Genomic DNA, 22235 nt, shown 5'->3' on the forward strand with positions numbered 1-22235 from the left:
TCTCCGCATGACTCCGTGCCACCTTGGTTTCCATCAAAAACACAAACTCTGGCTTCTTACGGGACACTAGGTCCACTACTTCTCGAACTGTGCGTGGATTGCCCAAGCCACGACAGTTCCAGCTTATCGTACTCATGATGCTGGGCGGGGCTGGACACCAGCTCCTGCCATGGACAAGTTTTTTGAACCATCAGTGATTGTTATATCATCATTCCCACCATCCTCTCCAATCTCTGTCCCATGCCTACGACGCTTTACCGTAGCCACCACCACCTCATCCTCAGACATACTCGTGGGTGTGACTCCCCCACCTCCCCGACCCCCGTCTACTGCCCCAACCAACCTTTGCTTTACTACCAATGGACGTGGCTTCCCGCCTTCCGGCACGAGCCAGCTATCCCCAACCGCTCTAGGAGCGCTCCGGGACCCACCAACCCGCATATCCGGACCGTACAAGTACCTTTCCACTGGAATTCCCGCCTCCCTGAAATTAACCCATGTTGTAGTCCCATCTCTCTTCATTAACCTCATCCTTATCCTAAGCGGCCTATCAACCGAAATTGTACGATGGAAGGTTAACCATGGTGCTCCTTCAAATCTCTCATCATGCTTAACAAAAGTGCCCAAAAAATTCCCCGCCTATTCGAGAATTGCATGAGATGTGTACCCCTTCGGCATGTCATGCAGCGGTACCCACATATCAATCATATCCAGCTCCACATCCACAGGATTCACCTCGTCCAACACCTCCCGACACACAAGTGCATTATTCTCAAAAGCCCAGGGACCCCCATTCAGAACATAGTCCAAATCTGTTTTATCGAAAAAAACAAACAAGAACAAACCCCTCTGAATCTCCGTTACCTGTATCCCACGGACCGGCTGCCAAACTGACGTTAATACCTGCCTCATAAAATCCAGTTTAATTAACTTTTGCGTCAAAAAGCGCCCGACCACCCTCCATGTCTCCTCCTCACCTTCCCCGCCTCCCTCAACCCCGTCATCCTCCCCTCCCGGCATAAACACCGCACCCTCCTCCTCTAGCAGTGCCCAATCCGCCCACCTATCCGTCAACTCCGCCACACCCGCCCCAGCCCCCGGCTGCCGTACTGCCCTCCCCTCCTCCCTCCCTCGCTCCCCCCTACTGCCCGTCCCCCTTCCATCCAAACCGCCCACAACATCTCCTGCCATTCTACCACTTTCCCCATTCCTTTCGCCTGGCCAACCACGCCCACCACTATTACCCCCCAAACCGCCCACAACATCACATGCGTTGCTGCCACCTTCCCCATTCATTGCTCCTGGCCAACCACACTCACCGCCCTTACCCCCCAAACCGCCCACAACATCACATGTCATTCTGCCACCCTCCCCATCCATTGCGCCTGGCCAACCACGCTCACCGCTATCACGTTGTACGTTCTCCCCAAGCAACACCTCACTATCTCGGTTTTCCTTCCCAGCCAAAACTCCTCCCCCGGCTCGCCGCATCCACTGTCCCCCTTCTCCCGTTTGACGCAAATCAACTCCATCCGGTCGCCTTCCGCCGTTTTGTTCATCCACAGCTGTCGTGTCCTCCTCACGCCCAAGCAGTTCGTCATCCATAGCAACGTCTCCGGCCATCGTCCGGACAGAAAGAAAACCGATCACCGTTGAAAACCTAGGAAAACCCTAGTAGGAATTGCAAAAACCCTAGAGAGAATCACTACTTAATCTCTATTTAAACTTAAACATTTTACTTTCGATATAATTTACGCTATGGCAAGTAACTATATAGTATATATATATATATATATATATATATATATATATATATATATATATATATATATATATATATATATATATATATACTAATAAGAGCCCAAGAGAGTTAGGCCTATAATGGGTAGAAAAATGGCGGTTAAATTTTTTAATCAAATGAATGGCTCAGATTGATTAGATTTTATTTTTTCCTTTAAGATTTCCTAATTTATTCTTAATGAATATGATTATCCGTTAAATATTATCTTTTCTGTTAATTTCTGTTAGTTCACCGTTAACTTACTCATTGATTTCAATAAGAAAGGTCTTAGGTCCTAACCTCATCTCAATCAAAGTTGGCATAATTAGTACTCTATTTTACTATTATTAAATTAAATAATAATTTAGTAGCTACAATAAAAAATAATACATATGCATTTCTTTAATTTAGAATTATGTGTCTACAATGTCTTTATTCAAAAAAAGTTATTCATTATCAATAAATTAAATAAGAGAAATAATTTCGTTAGTTATATTGTATTTATTTTTTCCAATATAAAAATTCTTTACATTCAAATTCATCAATTGATTATATTCGCTACATTGTCCATACAATGTCTTTATTAAAAAAAATTATTCATTATCAATAAATTAATTAAGAGAAATAATTTTATTAGTTATATTGTCTTTACATTTCTCCAATGTAAAAATTTTTTACATTCAAATTCATCAATTGATTATATTCACTACATTGTCTATTATCTTTTTTGTGCACTATTTTTTTAATTAAATATGAAAGTTATAATTCAAAATAATGCTATATATTTATTTACCAAGTATTTTATTAATATCATGAAAAAATTAAAAAATATATATAATTAATAAAGCCAATCATAATAACTACTTGAGGGATTTGTTGACAAAGAGATCAGAGTATTCAAATCACACAACAAATTGAAGTGAGAACTACCTTGCAATGTCCTTGTTTGACAATCAGCAGTTAGCGGTTAGCGTTAGCGGATTATATTAGCGAATTTGACCAGCGAATTATATCAACGATTGATAAAAAGATATTTGAAAAAATTAGCTGTTTAGATTAACATGTAAAATGACTTAAGGGTATACATATATTTAATAATAATAATAATAATAATAATAATAATAATAATAATAATAATAATAATAATAATAATAATAATAATAATAATAATAATAATAATAATAATAATAATAATAATAGTTTTAAAAAAATAAAAAAAATAAAAAAATATAATTAAGTCAATCATATGAACTACTTGGGAAATTTATTGACAAAAAGAGTATTCAAATCACACAACAAATTGAAGTGGGAAACTATCTCGCAATGTCCTTGTTTGGCAATCAGCAGTTAGCTCTTCAATATTAGTATATATTTAATATTTTATGCCCTAATTTTTATTTACTCTCCCTTATGTCCCGTATTTGGTTTCAACCATACCTATACAATTATTTTATTGACAATTATAATCAATCTTGACTATATTATCTTGCATTTGTAAACTTAGAATTGCCTATTTAAATACGCAAATTTAACATTCAATTATCTGTGCATGAACAATTTCAATATAATCTTGCCTTGATATACTTTAAAGTACTTATTTTTTAAAAAAAAAACATTGGGCATTATCTCAATCGCGCAATGCGCGTAAAAGACTAGTATATATATATATACTAATAAGAGCCCAAGAGAGTTAGGCCTATAATGGACAGAAAAAATGGCAGTCAAATTTTTTAATCAAATGAATGACTCAGATTGATCAGATTTTAATTTTTCCTTAAGATTTCCTAATTTATCCTTAATGAATATGATTATCCGTTAACTTTTCCGTTAAATATTATCTTTTCCGTTAATTTTTGTTAGTTCACCGTTAATTTACTCATTGATTTCAATAAGAAAGGTCTTAAGTTCGAACCCCATCTAAATCAAAGTTGGCATAATTAATACTATATTTTACTCTTATTAAATTAAATAATAATTTAGTAGCTACAACAAAAAATAATACATATGCATTTCTTTAATTTAGAATTATGTGTCTACAATGTCTTTATTCAAAAAAAAAAAATTTATTCATTATCAATAAATTAAATAAGAGAAATAATTTCAGTAGTTATATTTTCTTTATTTTTCTTCAATATAAAAATTCTTTACATTCAAATTCATCAATTGATTATATTCGCTACATTGTTCCTACAATGTCTTTATTAAAAAAAAAATTATTCATTATCAATAAATTAATTAAGAGAAATAATTTTATTAGTTATATTGTCTTTATATTTCTCCAATGTAAAAATACTTTACATTCAAATTCATCAATTGATTATATTCACTACATTGTCTATTATCTTTTTTTTTACACTATTTTTAAATTAAATATCAAAGTTATAATACAAAATAATGTTATATATTTATTTACCAAGTATTTTATTAATACCATGAAAAAATAAAAAAAATATAATTAATAAAGCCAATCATATTAACTACGGGATTTGTTGACAAAGAGAGTATTCAAATCACACAACAAATAAGTGAGAACTACATCGCAATGTCCTTGTTTGATAATCAACACTTGGCAGTTAACGTTAGCAGATTTGATCAGCGAATTATATCAACGGTTGGTAAAAAGATATTTGAAAAAATTAGCTGTTTAGATTAACATGTAAAATGATCTAAGGGTATACATGTATTTAATAATAATAATAATAATAATAATAATAATAATAATAATAATAATAATAATAATAATAATAATTGTTTTAAAAAAAATAAAGTAAAAAATAAAAAATATATAATTAAGCCAATCATATTAGCTACTTGGGAAAATTATTGACAAAAACAGTATTCAAATCACACAACAAATTGAAGTGGGAAAGTACCTCGCAATGTCATTGTTTGACAACCAACGGTTAGCTTTTCAATATTAGTATATATTTAATATTTTATGCCCTAATTTTTATTTGCTCTCTCTTATGTCTTGTATTTGGTTTCAATCATACTAATACAATTATAATATTGACAATTATAATCAATCTTGACTATAGTATCTTGCATTTGTAAACTTAAAATTACATATTTAAATACGCAAATTCAACATTCAATTATCTATGCATGAACAATTCCAATATAATCTTACCTTAATATACTTTAAAGTACTTATTTAAAAAAAAAAAAAAAAAAAAAAAAAAAAAAAAACATTAGACATTACCCTAATCTCGCAATGTGCATAAAAAACTAGTAATAATATATGAAGTCAAATAGTATGTTCTTGTTGGTTGTTCTCTGGACTCTGGAGAATAATTTTAGCATTTAGGTAGGAGTGTAGCATATGGTAGGGTGATAGAGTAGGGGGGGGGGGGGGGGGTAATGGAGGTTAATTCCATTCGTTGTAGAACAACTTTAAAAAGGCAAAGGTAAAATTAAAGCGAGGATATAAAGAAGGGGGGTTTTTTGGTTGTGTTGTGATTGGAGAGGGCCCCGCAAAAGTAGAGGTACATAATACTATTTATGCGCACGCGGGGTGTACTGACACGCATCATAGACTGATCATCACGCCCCTCCCTGCCCTTCTCCAGCCTCCACATGCTGCATGTCAAAACTGCTTACGTAATTAGTAACATGACACATCATTTACAATGTTCAATTCGAATCAACCATCAACCTTTCATTTGTATTATGGAGTGTAATTTATTTACCAACTATTCCAAGTTATCGGGTTGAACTCTTTTCATTAGAGCATCCTCAACCAGAGGATTTGTACAAGAATTTTAAAAAAAAAAATAGGTATATAGAGGAAAGAGAGGGTTGGGTTTGTCATGCTAATTTGTGAGTTTTGTTCAGGGTTGCGAGGGTTTTGGGGAGGGGTTTTTGTCAGTTTTTTATTTTGTTTTTTATTTTTCTTTTTCTTTTTTCCCTTTTCACTCACTTCTCTATCTTAAAAGCACCTCCAAAACTCCTCAAAAACTACACCAAGATCCTCCCCATTGAGGACACCCTTACATTAAGGGTGTGTTTGGTTGACAAGTTTAGATCTAAGAAATGTGTATCAAAGTGATTGATATTGTTTGATTGATAGGTTTTTAGAACACTACTATAAGTTTCAAATACCCCCTTAATTGAAAAATTCATACTCAAATAAAATAAAGGTACCATCCCCTTTCATTCTCTTATTCCTTCTCAACCCCTTTGATTAGTGCTTTTAGATTTTTTTTTTTTCATATTGGTGTTTTGGATGTGTTTATATTAGAATCAATTGTCTTGATTTTGTGTTCTTGTATTTCTAAAATCTTTATTTCCATTATTGGATCATACATAACCAAACATGCAAAATACTTTCACTAAAACGCATTACCATTACCAAGTATTTGATACTCATTCCGATTCCGATTCCGATTCCGATTCCGATTCCAATTCCCATGTGCGAATCAAACACGCCCTAAATACTATCAAGAGTATAGTTAATAGTATTTGATACAAGTAGACATATCATATATAATAACAACATATATTATCATCATTCTTTATAAAATCTATAATAATAATAATAATAATAATAATAATAATAATAATAATAATAATAATAATAATAATAATAATGAGCAACATTAATGGAAGAATTCAAATATAAGGTCAAAGTGGTCCTCAGTTAGTGACCATACCAGTGCGCACAACATGCACTACAAGTTTTTTTTTTCTTTTTTTTTTAAACAATTCCCATAACTCAAAATAAATAAATAAATATTAAAAATTAAAAAAAAAAAAAAAAAAAAAAAAAAAAACCTCACTAAGATTCAAACATATGACCTCTTATCTGAAAGAGTCACAATTATGCTGTTTGACCACGATGTCTTTGATAGCGTTCCTTAGTTATAAATGTGAGTTTTTATCATAGATTCTATAGTGATAGAAGACAGGAGAAAAACAAAAAATAGTACTTCTTGCAAGAAGTTAGGTTTGTCAAGAAATTAATTAATTTACATTTTCATGGCTTTTTCTTTTTTACTTGACATGTGTTCCTTACAAAAATTCAAAATTGTCGGTAACTAGTGTGGTTGCTCAAAACCTCTCTCAATGCGGAAGTCCTAAACAGTTACATTCTTTTAATATTTTTTTTTTTTTTGTTTTTATTTTTAGATTTGAACTAAAGGTCCTACTATTATTATTTTATTAATTAATTTATTAGGGTTAGCCCGCATATCCGAAATCCCTGTTTAGATTTGTCACCTCCGTGTTCAACTTCACGTTTCCACCGTACAAACAAGATCTTCTCAAAGATTTCCAGCTTTTACTTCCAAGTCAATTGCTTTGATTTCCTTGCCCATTTTCAATACTATTCTTTATGCATTTTTCATTAGGGAAAATGACACATTTTCCTATGAGTTACTCCAATTGAGCTATTCATGTATTTATATTTGTCTCATCACTTATTTTAAAAGTGAAAGTTTTTTTTTCGTTTTATTGTTAAATCGATATTTTTATACTTAGAAAAAATAAGTATTTTATTTATTTTTCTTTTCCAATAAATTACTGTTTATATGTAGGGATGAATAGTGTTCGATTTGAACCTAACCAGACACTATGACAATCAAACCAGAACAGTAAGGATGGTTTTGGTTAGGATTCAAAATTGAAACAAAATAAAATAAAATAATTATTGAATTTAGATTATTTTAAAAATAAAAATAGAATTTACATAAATAAATAAATTTTGAATAGGCGATTCAAAACTGAAACGGGAACCAAACCGAACCGTTTTATCATTTTCACATTTATTCGAATTTCACATATAAGTATATATGATTGCGGTTCGGTTCTGAGAAATGATAAATCGTGACAAAACCTTTTAGAAATGTTCCAGTTTCGGTTTGAACCGCCAGTTCAAAATTTATTTATTTATTTTTATAAATTCTATTTCTTATTTTTAAAATAGTCTAAATTCAACAATTATTTTATTTTATTTTTCGATTCTGAATCGTAACTAGAACCGTCTCTATTGTTTCGATTCTGTTGCTACAGTGTCCATTTAGGTTCGATTCGAATTGTGGTCATCCATACATATAAGCAATAATTTGTTGAAGAAGCCTGCATGGGTAGCTCAACTGGTCATAGAGGTGAAACTTTGGAAGAATGATGACAAGGGATCGAGTCTCACCAGCGGTCAAAGTGAGGGGGGCTCCTTGTGTGCGCAGTGAGCATCGGTCTAGCCTCTGTGGTTCAACTGGCCGGAGTGTGGCCTTAGGGTTGGGGTTCAACCTCTTGGAAGAATAATTTGTTGGAGAAAAAATAAATGAAATACTTATTTTTTTAAGGATAAAAATAACCACATAACATAAAAGGAAAAAACAAATTGTCACTTTTAATATAATTGAGGAAACAACTTTTAATATAATTGAGGAAACAAATGTAAATACATACGAAAAATAGTTATTTTTCCATTTCAGTACATCCAATAAAAAAGTGATGATTTTCAATATTACCAGGCAGCTAAATCATAATGATGTATTGTAATCACCGCGGGTAAAAGAAATTCGAATATAATCATGAACCTTTTTAAATTTATTATAAATATTTTATCAATGCAAAATGAGGCAAATTATGGTCCACACAATGTTATATGGACCATAATAAAAAGTACGTTTTTAATATACTAAATATACATTATTTTTGTATTGAATGTACATTATACAATATAATGTACACTCAGAACAAAAATAATGTACATCCCCTGAATACAATATACATTATTCTTGTATTGAATGTACATTATTTTTATACTGAATGTACATTATTTTACAGTATACAAAATATAATCCACACAATAATGATTGGCAAAATGATGGATAGACACTTTAGGGAGATTAGAACATGTATCTCGATCTTTTAGATTACCTTAAAGAATGTTAAATTATTGTAAATGTTAAATTTATGAGTTTAGTTAAAACTGAAGTATGTAATATAAATATGTTTGATTTAGGGTTTATTTTTATGTTGTATTAATTTTTTTACTTTAATACCCTTAACATATTTTCATGTATTTTATTAAATTTTAAAATTAAAATAAATCAATTAAATAAGACAATAGTAACATATATAAGTACATGATTTAAAAGTAATTAATTAAAAGCTTGAACTTGAGAAATAAAATTACTTTAATTTATAAGCTAACATGACGTAATAAGAAATAAAATAAAATATATAATTATAAAAATTATTAAATATGATATGTATAATAAGCTAACATAAAATATATATTTCATAATAATTATAATTAAAATGGCAAAATAATAAATTAAATATGCATGGTAATGTTAGAATACCTAATATTTGTAAATGAATCACATTCCTTTTAAAATCTAATATGAATGGTATATTACATTCTTTGAGAAAAATTGTATTTCCTTAGAAAAGTGAGATAATATGAATCAAGCACGAGAATGTAACATTCCATAGTTCATATACCTTGATTATGTCATATAATATGAACCAAACACCCCCGTCCCCCTTAAGACTTATTTTTGGTGTTGAATCCCATCATAGGCAATTTGAAATTGAGCTAATTATGTGTAGAAGTGTACAATTATCTGTTTTTTCCTCTACGAAATTGCGTCCATATATATAAAGCACGTCATCTTTAGATAGCAGAATAGATCCAATACTAGATTAATAGGGTCACAAAAGCTATGACCATGTTTGGTAAAATAGTTAGTTTATCAGTCAATTTAAATTTATTTGACCATTATTGGTTGTTTGACTTGGTTAATAAACCAATATGAGTGTTTGATTAATTAGCTTTTTGTAACAACTTATTGCTTCAAAACATATTCAAAAAGCTTTTCAAAACAACTTTTTGAGAAAGTCATTTTGTGTGTAATCAGTTATCAGCTAATAGTTAATGTATCAAACATCTTTTTACAATCAGCTAATGCTATCAACTAGTCAAACTCACTAACACAATCAACTAACAGCTATTTACTAAACACCTATTTACTAAACAACTTGCATGCTAGCTATGGTATTGGAGTTATGTTATTTGAAGGGCTTCCTGATTATCTCACCAAAATATTGGGGGAGAATGTTGGTGTCATATGGTCTACAACTGTTCTCAATGTGATAAACTAATTGGCTTTCTTTTGGAGTCGTCTTTCCTCTCTTTTGATATTAATTTTTTTTTTTTTTAAATCTCCCTACAAAAATTTTAACGACAAGATTTATTGGTCTTGTTTGGCAATCAACGGTTAACGGTTAGCAAATTGGTATTAACGAATTTGACCAGCAAATTATATTACCTATTTATAAAAAGATGTTTTGTAAAATTAATTGTTTGCTTTTAGCAATTAAAGTATAGAAAGACGTATAAAGACATTACACCATAATAATAATAATTATTATTATTTTTAAAAAACAATACAAATTAAAGGGGAGCCACAGGCTCAGCTCCCCTTTGTATTTCTTTTTAGTTCCCTCATTGATGGGGAAATACTGAGGGGGCCTTGAGAGCCTCAATGCCCATCAGTATTTTACTTCCCATTCGATGGTTGTCCTACATCTAATGGGAAGTAGGATGGAGCCTGAAGTCTCTACAATAAATGAGACTTGAGACAACAAAAATTAGTATGATTTTTTTTTTTATTAAAAACATTATATGAGGGTGTTTATGATATTTATTTTCCCAAAACGTCAAATCCTAACAATTGTTATACAGTGTGTGGACCATGATCTGAAAACGGCGTCATTTCTTTAAATAAACAAGTAGATGTTATATTTAACAAATCTTGTATTTAATTTTTGGTGTGTTCAGAATAAAATGAAACTACAATGTATTTTAAAATGAAACTGAATAACTTGTCTCACATATTGTGTTTATATTATCAAATGAAACCGTAATTGAATTGAAATGATATTTTAGTTGTGTTGAAAAGAAATTACAGCATGTATAAAATGAAACTGAATAACATGTCTCACATATTAAGTGTATATTGTCAAATGAAACTGTAGTTGAATTGAAATGATATTTTAGTTATTCTGAAATGAAACTACAGTATGTATAAAGAGAAACTGTATAACATGTCTCACATATTGAGGGTATATTGTCAAATGAAACTGTAGTTATATCAAAATGATACTTTAGTTTTGTTGTAATGAAACTACATTGTATATAAAATAAAATTGAATAACAGTTTCACATATTTGAGTGTATGTTGTCCAATGCAACCGGAGTTGAATTAGAATCAGGGCCGTTCCTAAGAAGATTGGGGTCTTGTGCGAAAATTTAACATGAGCCCCTTTTTGTATAATTATAAACTATTAAATTACCCGTGCGATACATGTATAATTTTTTTATTATATATTTAAATAATAAAATTAATGATGAAATTATAAACAATTCTAATATTTAAAAGTGTACATTTATTTGAAATTATAAGATTTGTATATTAGTATTGTAATTGACTACTTAAAAATTATATTAGGAACTTTAAAAAAAAATTATATTAAGAAAAGTCTAAACAAAAAATAGAAGGAAGAAAATGACTAACTGATATTATTTTAAGTAACAAAAATATACTATAATCAAATGAAGATATATTATATAGTACCAAAATATATAATAATCTATAAAAAAAATTGAGGATGTCAAATGCACAAACAACGCACTTCAAATTAATGATTACTGAGACGGAATTCCTCCGTTGTGAATACAATCTTGCGTGTATGCATTATAATAAGAATATGAGTAATTTTTACTCTTTATATATAATAATTTTTACAATATTCAAATAGGTCTACTTCAATTCCTATAAGTTATAGTACTATAACTCTATACATAAATTAAGTCTTTAGAAATTAAGAATGTAAATTTTGTAAAATTTTAGACCATCTTAATTCCTTTATACATAAGTTATACCGACACTAATAATTTAATATATAAAACATAAATATATACTTTTTTTTTTTTTATAAAAGTGCCCCCAAAATTTGGGGGCACAGCAACCAAACTATGAAGTGTGTGTCATAACTCCGTAATATATACATATTTTTTTTTAGATGATTTGGGGCCCCCAAATTTTGGGGGCACTGTGCGTATGCCCTGGCCAAACATGGCCAGGGACGGCACTGATTAGAATTATAATTTAGTGGTGTTGTAATAAGACTACATTGTGAATAAAATGAAATTCAATAACAGGTCTCACTGTTATAAGACTACTGTATGTATAACAAACGAAAATGTAGTTGAAGCAAAATGGAACTTTAGTTGTGCTAAAATGAAACTACAATGTATCTAAAATGAAACAGAATATGTTATACAAATAAAATTAATTACGAGGAACGAGTGGCGTTTCTTTTTATTAAAAGAAATGACATTGTTTTGGACCATGCATGGTCCACAGTAAAATTTGCCAAATTCCAAACGCGACTAATAACAATGTTTAAGGTTTTAGCGATTTGGAGCAAAAACGCTACTCCAAACCGTTAAGTTGTCGAATAAGGTTTTCAATGTTTTGACTAAATATCAAAATGTCAAAAATGACAAATCCATTAAAATTTTAGCAATTCACCATTTACCAAATAAGACCATTATGACACTACTACAATACTCATTGCAAACTCAATTTAGTCAAATAAAATGTATGTAAAATTTTTTATAGTATTCCAAAATTTTGATGCTACCCATAACTCCCTTCTTGTCCTATCCCTGTTGAGGCATAGTGCTGCAGATTAGGACATATAAGCCAACTTAATTAGGCTATAAATGAAACCCTGGCCAGCTAGGTCGAGAAGATTAGCAATTTGCATATCTGTTGTTTCTATGCCGGTATGACTGTCTCTTCACTGCTGTTGGTGAGACTCTGTCTTGGATTATTGTTTCTATATTACATATTACATTGTAGTATGTCTTTCTGCCTCCACTGAGGCTTGAACTCATAATCTTCCAAATGGAAGTCCAACCCGGGTACCATTAGACCACATAGTCCTGGTGTATTGATGCCATTTAATTAGTCATCAACTAATAATTTAATCTAATGTTATCATTAGTTTTAATGTTTGTGCTTAATTAATTTCATCCATTGTTACATATTTTATGTTATCTTCATGAAATATGAAAACTAAGGCTCCGTTTGGAAAGTAGGAAAATGACTTCTTGGAAATATTTTTCGGAAAATGAGTCATTTTTCATAAAATATTTTAATTTTCGATATTTGGCTACACAATGAAAAATTGCCTTTGTGTGTTTGATTCATTTTCAATAAAATGAGTAGGAAAATACGGAGTAGTAAAAATTGTATATTTCAACATTTTAATTATTTGATATTTTTGATAAATTAATCATTTTGTGAATAACACTCATTAAGCCTTGTGGACAATTTTGAATATATATATATATATATATATATATATATATATATATATATATATATATATATATATATATATATATATATATATATATATATAGGGACGCACTCAGGTGCGAATAAGTGCCTAGGAAGGAAATGTGAACGAATCAGCGCGTGACACGTGTCTAGATCTAATAACTTAAAAAAAAACGCGGTGGAATTTTCGTAAATAATTGAACATCGAAGTGCAAGTAAAATCTCTTATAAGTGCACCTATTTTCACCTATAAGTGCATGTAATTTTGCCTTGTTAGCATTCACTTTCCGCAACCATTCATGCACATGGGTGTGCTTATAACTATATGTGCAACTATTTATAACTATAGGTGAAACTACTTATAACTATATGTGCACCTACTTTCACCTATAAGTGCATGTAATTTTGTCTTGTTAACATTCATTGATCTGAGTTCAGCGGGTAGTAATACTCCTGAAAATCACTCGCAAACATTCATACACCTAGATGCAACTACTTATAGCTATGTGCACAACTACTTAGAACTATAGGTGCAACTACTTAGAACTATAAGTGCAACTAAGTATTGATGCTCAGTGTAAATTTTTACTTGCACCTATAATACATTTTACATGCACTTGTAATACATTTTACTTGCACTTCGATGTTCAATTATTTACGAAAATGCCACCGCGTTTTTTTAAAAAATCAGTGTTTCTCATCCATTAGATCTGGACACGTGGACGAACAGAATCCATTCCTATTTCGCGCCTGGGCGAGCCGTTCGCACCCGAGTGCAACTCTATATATATATATATATATATATATATATATATATATATATATATATATATATATATATATATATATAGTGTACACAGTATATAGACACACAGTGTACACAGTATATACACACAGTGTACACAGTATATATACACACAGTGTACACAGTATATACACGCACATTGTACACAGTATATACACACACAGTGTACACAGTATATACACAATGTACATAGCATATATACACAATATACAGTATATATATATGCTATATATATACAATAGAGTACACAATATACAGTATATATACGCTATATATATATATATATATATATATATATATAATATACACTGTATGTATCTATATATATACACAGTATAGTGTATCTATATCACACACACACAAACTATATACTATATATACCAAGCATAAGGATTGGAAAATGACTTCCCAAAAAAAAAAGGGAAATCATTTTCCCCCAAAACATACTTATTTTCCATTGACTACAACATCATTTTCCGTTGACCTCATTTTCCTCCCTCTTGCCAAAAAACTCAGAAATCATTTTTCGTGTTTCTAAACGCACCCTAAAGGTAAATTATTATCATGTAAATCGTTAAATTTAACATATGTTAATAATTAACTAGTTACGTCCTAATAGCCAAATTTAGGCACGCTGTTCTTCGCTTAATAAATTTTCATTAAATTGTTTAAGTGCATTGTGAAATTGTACCGTGATACTTGAAATATAAAAGATATGTGCTTTTATACGTTAATTGTGTTATGCACCAATCTAGTTAATTAATTAAACTCGTTTATGCAAGTATGAATAATAACTGCAGAAAGCATAAATAAAATAAAAACACAAGGAAATTGTTACGCAGTTCGGAGCTCCTTCTCCTACGTCTGCGGGGCAACCCACGTCTGCCCAATCCACTATAGATGTTCACCAAAGGAGTATTACAAGAGGTAAATGAATACGGCCTCCAGCCTTTACCACCACCACTCTTTCTAACACTTATCCAGGACTGACACACGAATACCCGAACAATCTTCACAAGTTGCTTCAGCAGTACCACGTACTGATCATGCAGTACAACATAAATATTCTTACGAATTAAATCAGAAATTACATTTAAAGTATAAACTGCTTTGTAAAATCAAGAGAGCTCTCGCAATATGTAATTCTCAAGTTGGCAATTGCTTCCTTCGAACACTGTGCTTTTATAGTCCTTCATGAGCCTTGTTTGTCTTGATCCACCATCGTAGCCTTTCCCTTAGCACTCCACTGTTCGAACAAGCCATATCCACTCATTTTGTAATTTGAATTCTTCTTTGTGGATTTTAAGAATACAAAGCATGCTGACCACTAATTTCATACTCACATGGTCCATAAAGAATTAAAACAATAACACTAATTTACTTTAAAACTAGTAACACCAATAAAATAGCCAATAGTGTAATTTTATTTTACACTTACAATCTCCCCCTTTGGCATTTTATTTGGAAAACTTGAGTATCAAATACTTTGGGCAAGAATCAATTTAGATTTTATTTATAGCCCTTAGTATAGGTACTTAACATGACATAGAAAATTAAAATCAAAATAGTAACAATTGAATTCTTTTGGACCACTTGTGAGTTGAGAACCTAATGGAAATCTTCAAATCTTGAATCACACACATAAACATCTAAATCATAGGATACCTTGATTTACTTGTGCATGTGAGATGACATACCAAAAGTATCCATACTGTTAGTTAGGAGTACCACACTACTATTACTCCCCCTAACTAATAAAAGTCCATTATTTCCATTCATGCTAGCAGAAACACTTCCAAACGTAACCAATACCAAACATAACTAATACCAAACTGAAATCATCCACCAGTGCAGTAGTCTTCCAAATCCACAAAATAGAACATTGCAAAGTATTTCCAAAAAATAACAACCGTAATACTCCCCCTTACTCCAATATTACTCCCCCTTACCGTAATACTCCCCCTTACTCCTAACTCCCCCTTTTGCCAAATAAATGACAAAGGTAGGTGAACATCAAAATAGTGGATTAGAGTTACCGTGCAGACGAGGTGCCCGAGTCAGAATCATCTTCTTCATCTTCAGAGTCAGTGGCAGCAGTCCTAGCGTCAGCCAAAATCTGAGCGTGAATAGCCTCCATACGAGCAATTTCTTTGAGTTCTGCATCACGAAGATTGGCAAGACCCGAGATGGTTGATTGTTGAGAAGCAACCGACTGCTGAATTTGTGCAATAGAGGCCTCAAGAGTGAGCACAATCTGCCTACGATCAACCAGTGTTGGGGGTTCTTTGGGAACCCTTCTTGAGCCTGGACGAGATGCTGACGCAGTGTCAGTCGATGAAGCAGGGGCAGAAACCAGTGGCGCCGGAGGTGGAATGGCAGGTAGCTGATCAAGTGAAGCCCGGTCATCATAATGGCCCCTCTGTGTAAGGCGTTCATCAAAGATATACGCATTGTCAGGGGTTGTGATCACTTCTTCCTTGTAGGGTTTGAAGCCGTGGTCTTGGAGGACTCCATAAATCAAGCACGGGAAAGGGAGGTGGATTTTAGCTTCCTTTTTCTGCAAAAAAAGACATAAGGTGAGAAAATATGACCATCCCCAAATTGAATGGTAGACGGTTCCTGATCTTGTAGAGTAGGCCAGCAAGGTGTTCTGGAACAAGATGGCGTCGGACTGCCGGGACCCAGTTTGCTGAAGCAAGTCAGAGAAGCACGGAGTAAACTGTCGTGAGCTTCAAGCTAGAAAGTCCATCACTCGGCCATGAAACCTCTTTATTATGTGTGAGAGCTGCGGTCATCAAGTGAGGGCTAGGATCCGGAGAAACAGGATGATTTGGAGTGCCCAAATAAGCATTGATCTCGGAAGGCCCAAATGGATACCAAGTGCCACGAATGAAGACTTGATGAAATCGAGCTGATCCTTTAGTGAATGTGTCCAAAGTCAAATTCGTGTAAAATTCGGCTGTCAGCCACGTGGAGTAGGGACCAATGTGGCGTAAAGAGGCTAGCAAATGTTGATCACGCAGCAGTGGGATAATATTGCACTTGGCCGTCAAATCCTCTTCATTAATGGATTTTTCAACAATGAAAACTCGATTGACATGAGTCTTCCATATTGCAAGTAAGTCGGGAGACAAAAGATGAGGCTTGTAAACCTTGATCCCTTCGATTTGGAGCCGGATGGTGTAGGCACAGCAGGTGAGTCAGCTTGGGCTCGTGACCGAGTGGTTCGGGGTGGCAGTGTGGAACTCCGCCGTTGTAGTTTCCGGTCAGTTTGAGTTTCAATATCTTCCAATTGAGACAATCCTCTCTTTTCTGCAGTACCTGATACAGAGATTTTCTCTTTTCCCTTTCGGGAAGGTTTAGCTAAAGGCACAGAGATTACTGGAACCGTTTCTTGAGTAGATGAAACTGGAATAGATATTGGATCAGAGTGACATTCTGACGCAGCGACAGTGATAGGAATAGAAAAGGCCGAACAAGTTACAGATGGAACAGACACATGTTGGGCAACCTCTCGAATAGAAAAAGCAGAAGGCAAGGATTTTACTAAGTCAGAAAGAGCAACTAAATCAACATTTTCCCTAGGTAAATTGTGAGACAATGGGTCATAGGGATCACCAGGTACAGGCAGATTTTGAACATCAAAAATATCATGGGATATGGGAGACACAAATTGATCAGGCAAAGAGACATCAAAATCAATTTTTCTAGAAGTGTTTAAAGGTGAAGAATGAGAAGGAAGTACCACTGTCGGAGGAGAAGCAAGAGACGCTGGACCAGGAGGAGAGGGATCTGAGACAGCGGCTGACATAGGTGGAAACGACCAAGGTGTGGCGAGCTAAAGCAAGCATTTGCCTTTTTTCTTTGTCTGTGAGACCTTCCAGTAGAAAGCCATCAGATTTGATTATGGCGAGAATTCTATCTGTAGCTTCAGGAGACAAGGGAGACTCGGCATCAATAATTTTTCTAAACAGGTTGGCTCTTTCGGATCTAGTCACGTAGGTGAGAAACGGATTTTCCATGGGTGTAGCTTGAGGAGAGTAACAATGGTGGAAGGTGAAGAGTTGAAGATGGTGGTGACGATCTCGGTTTAGAGAGGAAGCCAAGAGAGAGACAAAGCTTAATGGTATTGATGTGATGTAGCTTGAAAAGGCTTGAGATTGATGGCTAGGATATATATCATGATTTAATAGGTTGTAGATGAGTGGAAAAAGGAGAGATTAATGGCGTTTGACTAGAATTAGTCTTCTACAAGCAAGATACAACCGAAAAAAAAAATAATAAACCACCCCAATAAGGATTAGAAAAACGTATATGTATAAATAAGAAGTCCGAAAAAAATTTTCAATCAGGCTCATATCCTTTTCTCCTGGTAACAAAACACCCACGTAAAATAAATAATCAGTTAGTCCAAGAAAGAGAAACAACAAACATAAATTTAAACAAAATACCTGCGGGAGAATTTAGACATTAATCGTACAAACTCCGAGGGCTGCACGAAGTAGTTCAAACCTGGATTTGTCTAAAGGTTTTGTAAAAAGATCGGCAAGATTTTTGTCAGTAGGTATGTATTCTAATTTAATTTCTTTTTCTTCAACTAATTTACGGATGAAGTGATGGCGGATGTCTATGTGCTTCGTCCGGGAATGTTGGACCGGATTTTTAGATATATTGATCGCACTAGTGTTGTCGCAGAAGAGAACCATATTTTTCTGGTCAAATCCATAGTCAAACAGCATTTGACGCATCCAAAGAAGTTGAGTACAACAACTACCTGCAGCTATGTACTCAGCTTCTGCAGTGCTAAGAGATATTGAATTTTGCTTTTTACTTAGCCAGGCAACCAGATTTTTCCCAATAAAGAAACATCCTCCGGACGTGCTTTTTCTATCATCGGCGTTGCCAGCCCAATCAGCATCACTAAAACCTGTAAGACTAAGATTTGTGTCAGTGGAATACCAAATACCATAATTAATTGTACCTTTAACGTATTTTATCATACGTTTGACTGCCTTCAAGTGCGATTCCTTTGGATCCGCTTGATAGCGTGCACACATACCAACACTTACCATGATGTCCGGTCTACTAGCAGTTAGGTACAGCAGACTACCAATCATACTCCTGTACAAGGTGGAGTCAACGGAAGTTCCTTGATTGTCTTTAGATAATTTTGTAGTTGTTGAGACGGGTGTTCGGGCATCTTTCGCAGATTCAAGACCGAATTTTGATATGAGATTTTTCGCATATTTCGCTTGAGAAATAAATATCCCTTCTTTTGACTGATTTACCTGTAATCCTAGAAAATAAGTTAACTCTCCGATCATACTCATTTCGAACTCTTGTTTCATAACTTTGACTAGTTTGTCCGTTTCACCTGTCTGTGTGGACCCAAACACAATATCATCAACGTAAACTTGTGCAATGGTTATATGTTTACCTGATCGTTTTATGAACAAGGTTTTGTCCGAACCTCCTCGTTTGTAATTATTTTGAAGTAAATATTGAGCAAGTCTTTCGTACCAGGCTCGTGGAGCTTGTTTTAGCCCGTATAGAGCTTTTTGAAGCTTGTATACATATTCTGGATGTTGCGGGTCTTCAAACCCTTTCGGTTGTGCAACATATATATCCTCTGTGAGATAGCCATTTAAAAAGGCTGTTTTAACATCCATCTGAAAGAGCTTGATCTTTAAAGCACAAGCAATGGAGAGTAGCAACCGGATGGATTCCAGACGAGCCACTGGAGCAAACGTTTCGTCGTAGTCGATTCCCTCAATTTGAGAATACCCTTGAGCGACTAGTCTTGCTTTATTTCGAGCGATATTTCCGGTTGCGTCAGTTTTGTTTCGGAAAATCCACTTTGTACCTACAACATTTACGTTATTCGGTTTACGAATTAGAGTCCATACCTTGTTCCTTTCCAATTGTCCCAATTCTTCTTGCATGACCTTGATCCAGTGTTCATCAGTTAAGGCTTCTTTGATATTCTTTGGTTCAAACTGTGACGTATAGCACGAGTATCCAGCTAGTTCAAGATAGTCATGCTTTGGTTTGCCTCTAGTTTTCACACCTGAACTAGGATCTCCAATTATATTTTGAATTGGATGATTTTTCTGGATACGAGTTGGAATATCAATATCATCATGCTCATTTTCTGATTCTATCTCAGGTTCAGATTCAAGTTGATTGCCTATGGGCGATGAAGAAGGTGACTCATGGTCTGGTTCTGGAGTACCAGCGTTAGGAGTTTTAGGTCGGTCAGTTTCAGGTTCTGTCACTGGATCAGACTGGATAACTTCAGTAATCTCACTGGGTTGATCATCAATGACGACGTTTGTGGACTCCATGATGATTTTGGTCACTTTATTATATACTCGATAGGCTCTGCTGTTGGTGGAATATCCGAGAAAAATTCCTTCGTCGCTTTTTGGTTCGAATTTAGAAGTAGGATTCCTATCTTTCAAAATAAAACAACGTGAGCCGAAAATATGAAAATAAGTAATGTTCGGTTTCTTACATTTCCAAAGCTCGTACGGAGTTTGCGTTGTACCCGGACGTAGATAAACTCTGTTGATGATGTGACACGCAGTGTTTACGGCTTCTGCCTAGAATTTTTGAGGTAGACCTTTTGCATTGAGCAGTACTCTACCCATTTCCTGGATAGTGCGATTTTTCCTTTCTACAACTCCATTTGTTGTGGAGTTTTTGGAGCTGAATACTCATGTGTAATCCCTGATTTGTTACAAAAGTCATCGAACACTTTGTTCTCGAATTCTCTGCCGTGATCGCTTCGGATTCTCCGGATGGATTCGTTTCTTTCTTTTTGAAGTTTTAATCCCAGTGTCTTGAAAGCCTCAAGTGCCTCGGATTTTTCCCTGAGAAACATAACCCAAGAAAAATGAGAAAAATCATCAACGCATACTAGTATATATTTCTTACCTCCAAAACTTTCTGTCTGGGTTGGTCCAACGAGGTCCATGTGTATCAATTCCAGGCACCGACTTGTGTTTATGGTGTGTTGAGCTGGATGAGCTGATCTGGTTTGCTTCCCAGCTTGGCAGGCACCACATATAGTTGACTCTACTTTTATCTTCGGTAGCCCACGAACACCTTCTATTTTTACAAGTTTATCGAGAAGTCTATAACTAAGATGACCCAATTTTTGATGCCATAGCTCAGCTTCATTCATGCTGGACCTGCAACATAGAACATTATTTGTTAGGATATAACAATTATCAGTTGATCGTTTACCTTCCATGACGCATTGATTTGTGTTGTCCATCACACTGCAGCTATTTTTAGTGAAACACATGTTCCAGTTTTGGTCGCACAATTGACTTATGCTAATAAGATTAGCGTGAAGTCCACGGACAAGTAACACTTTGTCCAGTTTTGGCAAACCAGCTACATTTAAAGTGCCTACGCCAGTCACTTGACCTTTGACACCGTCACCAAAAGTAACTTCACCGTTACTGGTGTTGACGTTGTTCAGAAATTTTACATTCCCTGTCATGTGACGGGAACACCCGCTGTCAAAATACTATTTTTCTTCTCGTCCTGCACCTTTAGTATGAAATGAAACAAAAGATATATAATCAGCCTTTTTGACCCAAATCTGTTTTGTGAACGGTTGAATGTTCTTGTGCCTGAACTTCTCAACCCTTTGATCTTTGTAGAAGTAATAACATTCAGGTCTGGTATGTCCGTGTAACCTGCAATTGTGACAAACAGGATCATATAGCTTATAACTCATCTTATGTACGTTTACTTTACCATAAGAGCGTTTCACAGTGCTGCATTCAGGGATGTCGTCTGGAACAGGTCCAGATGCTTTGACAAAAACAGTCTTATCTTTGGAGTTATTGCCAGTGAAGCCCAAACCAAATTTTGCAGAAGTTTTCCTGCCGGAATCAAGAATCTTATCGAGTGTTGAAGTGGTATCCATCATTTGGATTTGTCGTTTGTAGGTGCTGAGCTCCTGTTTCAAATTCTGAACTTCTTGTTGGAGTTTTGCTTCTCGGTCAGCTGCTTCCTTAATAAGTGCCTTTCCGGTTTGTACTTCGTGTGGTAGTCTTTCTTCTCGACCTGCTGCTTCTTTAAGCAAAGCATTCCTATCAGCTACTTGATTTTGATATACTTTATTTGCATTCATTACAATCTCTTTTTCACTAGCTAGTTTGCAGTTCATTTTTCTTAATGCTTCCCATTTGGAATACAACTTATTAAATTCAGCTTCAAAAGATAAAGCACTTTGTTCCACATCTTCTGCAGAAACGTAGTCACCACC

The 22235-nt window shown here is 33.8% G+C and overlaps 1 protein-coding gene across 1 annotated transcript; it reads right to left on the reverse strand.

The window, feature by feature from the left end:
• Positions 1–639: 639 nt before the first annotated feature.
• Positions 640–1623, reverse strand: LOC109156508 (uncharacterized PE-PGRS family protein PE_PGRS54-like). The gene has a single exon (XM_019304361.1). The coding sequence runs from the start codon at positions 1621–1623 to the stop codon at positions 640–642; it is 984 nt and encodes a 327-aa protein (XP_019159906.1).
• Between the last annotated feature and the right edge of the window lie 20612 nt (positions 1624–22235).

Source organism: Ipomoea nil, unplaced genomic scaffold (assembly GCF_001879475.1).
Source record: "Ipomoea nil cultivar Tokyo-kokei standard unplaced genomic scaffold, Asagao_1.1 scaffold2735, whole genome shotgun sequence".
NCBI classification, from domain to species: domain Eukaryota; kingdom Viridiplantae; phylum Streptophyta; class Magnoliopsida; order Solanales; family Convolvulaceae; genus Ipomoea; species Ipomoea nil.

Coding starts and splice junctions, on each gene's coding strand:
- LOC109156508 (XM_019304361.1), bottom strand. CDS start 1,623: ATGGCCGGAGACGTTGCTATGGATGACGAACTGCTTGGGCGTGAGGAG.